This window comes from Gregarina niphandrodes (genome assembly GCF_000223845.1).
Source record: "Gregarina niphandrodes unplaced genomic scaffold scaffold00012, whole genome shotgun sequence".
In the NCBI taxonomy this organism is placed as follows: domain Eukaryota; phylum Apicomplexa; class Conoidasida; order Eugregarinorida; family Gregarinidae; genus Gregarina; species Gregarina niphandrodes.
The window spans coordinates 104,445-110,385 of record NW_011645782.1 but is presented as its reverse complement, the minus strand read 5'-3'; the positions used below and the strand labels follow the sequence as shown (position 1 = coordinate 110,385).

The window sequence follows — 5,941 nt, the reverse complement described above, 5'->3', positions numbered from 1 at the left end:
GTTACCTATGGTCTGGGATGCTCCAACATTCTGCCACATTCTGTTGATTCATTCCTTCTAGTCGATATTGCTGCCCTGCCTGCCGCAGTCTGCAGGGCTCCTCCACACTGGATTTGTAGGCCAGCCGAGGAGTCCTCCTTCGTTCTCTAAAAAGCGCCATGAGTTGGTCGAATCTGCGGTTTTTCGTGGACGAATTGGGCGACGGGGACCAATTCGGAAGGGTGTCAGAGCTTGTCTGGGCGCACTTGTCCTTTGGTCTGCCCGAAGTGTTCAGTTCCGATATTGAGCCCCTGTGCAGCCCAACCGAGATCGCCAGCAGCCGTTGAGATTCGGGCAGGGGACCGAAGTCGATGTCGGAGTACAAGGAGACGGTGGATGCCAAGTCGCTGCTGTTGGGGAGCCACAGATTGAAGCTGCCATCAAGCGTCTGACGGATCCGCATAGAGCGTAGAATATTGGCGAGGTACGACTGATAGCGGAAGCACCTGCTCGGCTTCGGCCACCGGGTCGTTCTTCTTCAACACATTTCGGTATCACAGTTGTGACGAAAGCTTTTAAGGCGGACGCATCCCAGCTATCTCGACTGTCTGGTGCCAGATTGACCCTGGTTCTTGGCCCTCCCGTATCTGATGCCGGACTGGCCTTGAACCTTCAAAAACTTCTCGACTGGAAGAGATCCTGTTCGTCCGTATCTGTATATTCAGTTATCCTTGGATTTTGTTAATTGGTTACCTCTAGTCCGTATGTCTGCTTTCCCGCAGCCGGCGGGGTCAATGCATCAGTTAGACCCTGTACATTCACCTGTCTCATGTGGATCCTTCATACGTCTGTTTCAGATACCTCTGTTTCATTTCAGACGGAAATACTGCCGGGTCGGACTGGCTCGGTATGGTACCCCACTTATTTGTGACCACAAAATCCAAAGTGACTATCTCCCGGCAGTGGGCCAGACGAAAAGGTGGCCTCCGATCCTAAGCCTTGATGTGTGCTGCGTATTTCTGTCGCAACGTCGTTCGACATAACGTTCACGTGGCCCGGGTTATACAACTTGCGTACTAGGGTGTTCGGTGAAGTATACCGTGTGCACGCGCATGACGGCGTCCTGGTCTTCGGCTCGTACTCCTTACAGGTGAACTCAAACGCGACACGCTTTGATTGACCCAGAGTTGTCAGACGGTGACAAAGTTAACTCTGATTGAGAAAAAGATAAACAAAGAGTCTTGGGCAAAAGGTTCAACTTGGAAGCCGGCTGACTTGGCCGCGTGGTAATAACAGACGTGAGGTCTTTTCAGTTTGGCTGGTCAATGGTTTGTATGGTTGGGAACTGAAGGCCCAACCGATCGAACGTTAGGACGATCGAACGTTAGGAGAAAAAAACGTGTTTCCAGGGGCGTGGGATTAATTTAGATCAATACTGCTTTTTAAATGTCGTACTGACCTGGACTCTTGTCGGGCTTTGTGTCTGTTGTTTTCGATCGTTTTCTGGGCGGTTCTTCAGGCCCGGTTGTTTGTTCTGGGGCGAGATCGAATTGCGCAAAGAACGCCTCGGCTCGTCTGGAATCGATGGTGGAGCGCTGGAGCAGGACGATCATTGCCTCGGTGTCGGACAACCGGACACCGGGGGAGAGTGGGAGTCGCGGTTTAAACAAGGCAACGAGTTGACCGAACGTGCAATCCCCGAGTGCTTCGCGGACGAACCGAAACACACGATGATGCCAGGGCTTGTGTGAGCGTTGGCGGTGATGATTTTTGGAACGGAAGTTATCGGCCCCCTTTTTGAGCCAGTGTGTGATCCAGCAGACGACAGCCAGCTTCTGACGTGATGATTGCCATTCGGGTAGTTGGCCGAAGTCATAAGGAAAGACATCGCAATTCAGGCAAACCAGGGACAACCAACCGCTATCGTGAGGCGGAAGCCACCAAGTGAGGTGGGTGTTCAGCTCCGCACCGGCCCGCAAGAACCGCAGCACAGTGGCGAGGTACCACGGGGACGAGACTCCAGCAGGGCGCGGAATCACCTGCTGGGCCCTTCTCACGAAGTCGTCGACTACATGGCGGTCTAACCGGTCTCTAATGAAGCCGGCCAGGTGCACCCATCGCCACCCGACGAGGCTGAAGTCCGGGTTCACAATGCGGCGTTCCAGCGCGCCCAGGTCCGTCCGCCCCATCCAATCAACCACACACTCGGCCACCTCTCGCTTCCCTTCCTCCGGCATGAACCCTTCCCGATACAACCACTCCTTTCCGTAGAGCTCTGCTGCCTTCTGCTCTGCTATGACACATTCCTGTATTACAGTCCCCACGAAAGCCCTCAAGGCGGCCTCTTCTTCTAGCTGGGACGCGGCCGCTGACTGACCCTGTATCCCCCCTCCTTCTACTTGCGTTTCATTCATCATAAATTGTCCGATATTCATCATGTCGGTTGCTCGCATATTCTGTTGGTCTGTCCGGGTCATAAACGATTTCGCATCCACCTGCTGCACTGCCTCAGATGAAACCAATACTTGACCCTGTACCTCCAGCGAGTGCTGGGTCGGAAACGGTCCCAGTCCTTCGTGTCGTTGATGCACTGAGTCGTGTGCTGCTTCCGTGTGGTCAATCAGAAATGATTCCCAGTCCATATCCAACGCGTCCAATGTACCGGATTCTTCCGGATCCTGCTCATTCGGTAGGTACCGGTCCAACTCCACATCGAAGTGTCCTCCTATCATGTCGGATACTTCCTCCTCCTGCTGTGACTGCAATGCCTTAGGCCGGGTCAATACTTGACCCTGTACCTTCGGCGACTGCCCAAGCAAAACCACTGACTGACTCTGCACCGCCGGCCAGTTCCCGGCCAGAATGGGCCCCCCTCCTTCGTATCCGTGGCTTACTGTGTGGTTTATCGTGGCATTTGCTGTTACCGTGGCATTTGCTGTTACCGTGGCATTTGCTGTTATCGTGGCACTTTCTGCAACTTGCGCCTCGCCAGCGCCCGAGCTAGGAAAGCTCGACCGCGGCAGGCTGGACCGCGGCAGGCTCGAACGCGGGGTGCGCCGGACTCGATCCTTTTTGGACCCGCGCTTGCGAGTCGCATATCTCTTGTTGCTTCTAGTCGGGATGTCTACCTGACACAAAAGTCGCGAAGCCTGCTCCCTGGACGGCCCGGTCCCAGCACAAATCGGAATGCGAGTCGCCCAGCTCTGGATCTCTTCGTCAAATCTCTCCGGGCCTATGGCGTTGCGCATGACCCAGGCCGTGGCTACTTTCCGGTACGCCTGCGCTGTGGCCGGTTTCCCAGCGAGAAAAGCGGATGCCGCCTCTTGCAGCCAGAACTGGAGTTTGGAAGCGGTGCTTACTATCTTAATTGCCTCCTTGCCTTGAGGTAGTCGCGACAGGTCGTCCGGAATGGTGCCTCTGTACAGTGGCGAAACAGAATCCCAGCCATTCAGTTGCTGAAGGCTCATCGGCACCCAATCCCAGCGACGGCCTAATATTCGCGAGTCGTCCATCGCGCAAGCTAGGAACCACACATCCGAAACTCCAGTGGGTCTCCTCAGCCGCCGCGCCGCCAGATCGACCAACTTGTCGAACTGGCTTTTCGCATCCGAACCGGTTCGACCAACCAAGCTAGTGCTTGATTGGTTAGAAAGCCTCTCTCGCAAAAAGAGGGCTAGACTATATGAACGCCACGTACTGACCTCGAAAGAGACCCCCACCTTCGGCTCCAGCGATCCTCCTTGGAAACCAGTGAACACACGTCGCACGATCTTGCTTTCCTCATCGCCACACGACAGTACAGGATCCACCTTGTCTCCTAGACGGTCACGCAGGACACGAGCGGTCAGCCCCTGCCGGACATCATGATAACCAACCGCACCCTCCCCGACACAAGGTTGCCCTACGTCAGGCTGACCCTGTACCTCCGCCCGCTGTCCGGCAAGAACCGCTGGTTCTTCGTAGCGCTGGTCTACCGTAAAATTCGGTGCTGTTTCCGTTCGAAACAATTCCCAGTCCACCTCCAACGAGTCCAACATACCGGCTTCTCCTGAATCCTGGTCATCCACCAGGTACCAGTCCGGATTAAAATCATTTACGATATCTAATCCCCCCGCATTCGTTAAGTCCCATTCCTCATCCCATTCACATGTCGTATTGGATACTTCACCCTCATTCAGGGTTTCTAGCGCATGTGACTGAGCTGTAGTTGACTGCACTGCCGCAAACAAAGTCGCTGTGGTCAACTGCCGGGCGCCGCCAGTATGACCATGTACCTCCCGCGGGTGCCGAGTCAGAAAGGGTCCCGGTTCTTCGTACGGTTGATCCGCCGCAGCATTCGGCTCTGTTCCAGTCTGTAGCCAAGTCCCTCCGGGCGTCCGTTTTATATCGGATGGATATGCCACCCTACTGCACTGGTGAGTCGACCCCGGCATGCCCACGTGCTTTGGCATTCCACCCATTGACGGCCACATGAACATAGCCACTCGCAATACATTGCATTTCCGCCAAAGTGGTTCAAATCCGGGCTGGCGCATTATTTTTAAAATATCCACAACGGGTCTACAGTGGGTCTTGCCTTCACCGACCTCCACGAACGCCTTCCGGCCCGCATCCTCATCCGTGAGGTGGTGCCTGGGGCACATCCTAGTCCAGTGTCCGTTGCGGCCACACATGGCGCATCTGTCACCGCTGTGGGGGCAGTCCTTCCTGCGATGGCTCCTCGTACCGCAGCTGCTTGTTGCCACATTTGTTGCAGCTCTGTCTCTGCGGGGCCTGAAGTTCAAAAGCGTTGCCTGGCGGGTGAGGCATAACAACTGGAAGCCGACATTGTCTAGGGACATGCCAGTCGGGGGTCTTGCGGAAAATTGGGGTTTGATGGAGCTCTAAGGTCAGATAGGTGGCTGGGGGTGTTTGGAGAGTGTGGTCCGGAGCATGTCTCGCCGAGTTTTCGACAATGTTTCGGGTAGTTCCGAGGAGGGGCTTTAACCCCGGGCCCCTCCCGAGGGCTTTAACCCCGGGCCCTGACCTCCCGCACGTACATTGCCCGCACCGCCCAGAGAGGTTTCAGAGTTCACGAGTTCGGCGAACAGCGCAGGCACGGCGCCCGCTGATCACGTTACGGTCTGGTCTGTCGTAGGCGAGTATCGTCTCTTTGTCGGGTGCGTGTTATGTCCACGCGCGCCAGAGTTTTTTTGGAATAAACAGAGGGGACAAAGGTAACTACTTACAATGGTAGCACCAACCATAAGTGGCACAGACAAACTACCCGGACCCGCGAGTGACGAGTCGGTGTGAACTGAAAGGCAGAGAGGTTACCAGATACCATGGCAGCACCAGCTACACCGAAGCTCGACGGCTCAATAAGTGGCACAGAGGAATTACCCGGTGACGAACCACGTGGGCCCGTGCGCGACGGGCGACAAGGGATTACAAAGGAGAGATGGATCCCAACAGCTCGAGTACTTGCAGCGTTCTCTCTCCATATACCCCGAGACTTTCTCTGTGGTGACTTCAATGTATCGTCGGAACGACGTGTCTCTCGAGGGAGAGTCAGAATTTCGGCAAGGAATGTAGAAGGTTGCCCCAACGCGGGTGACTCGGGCAATGATCTCTGAGGGTTCCAAGCTAGGCTGTACTCTCGACCCCTCAGCATGACTGACTGACCTTCCAGCAACCGTTTGATGATGTGGCCTGTGTCTCCCCTCGAGCTGAAGAGTAAGGATCCCTCGAAGATCAATGCGTCATCGAGTATGAACCTCGGTACTACTCCATCAGTGATAAGTGTCGAGAAGTGCGAAGCAAGTAGGTGAGTGGCTAACTGGTGGGGTAGGCTTAGAAGGTCCTGGTGTGCTTCCAGACGATGATAGAGATATTCGGGCAAGGAACTATCTCCGGTGCAACCAGGGTGGAGAGAGTCGCGATACAGCTTGAGATGGTGTACTAGTTGTTGAGTCTCTTGGAA

At 55.1% G+C, this 5,941-nt stretch overlaps 1 protein-coding gene across 1 annotated transcript; it reads right to left on the bottom strand.

Annotated features, from left to right (window-relative positions):
• Positions 1 to 1,421: 1,421 nt before the first annotated feature.
• On the bottom strand, positions 1,422 to 4,514 carry GNI_071500 (hypothetical protein; the record flags this gene model as incomplete). The annotated part of the gene is made up of 1 exon (XM_011132026.1): positions 1,422 to 4,514. The coding sequence occupies one exon, from the start codon at positions 4,512 to 4,514 to the stop codon at positions 1,422 to 1,424; it is 3,093 nt and encodes a 1,030-aa protein (XP_011130328.1).
• Between the last annotated feature and the right edge of the window lie 1,427 nt (positions 4,515 to 5,941).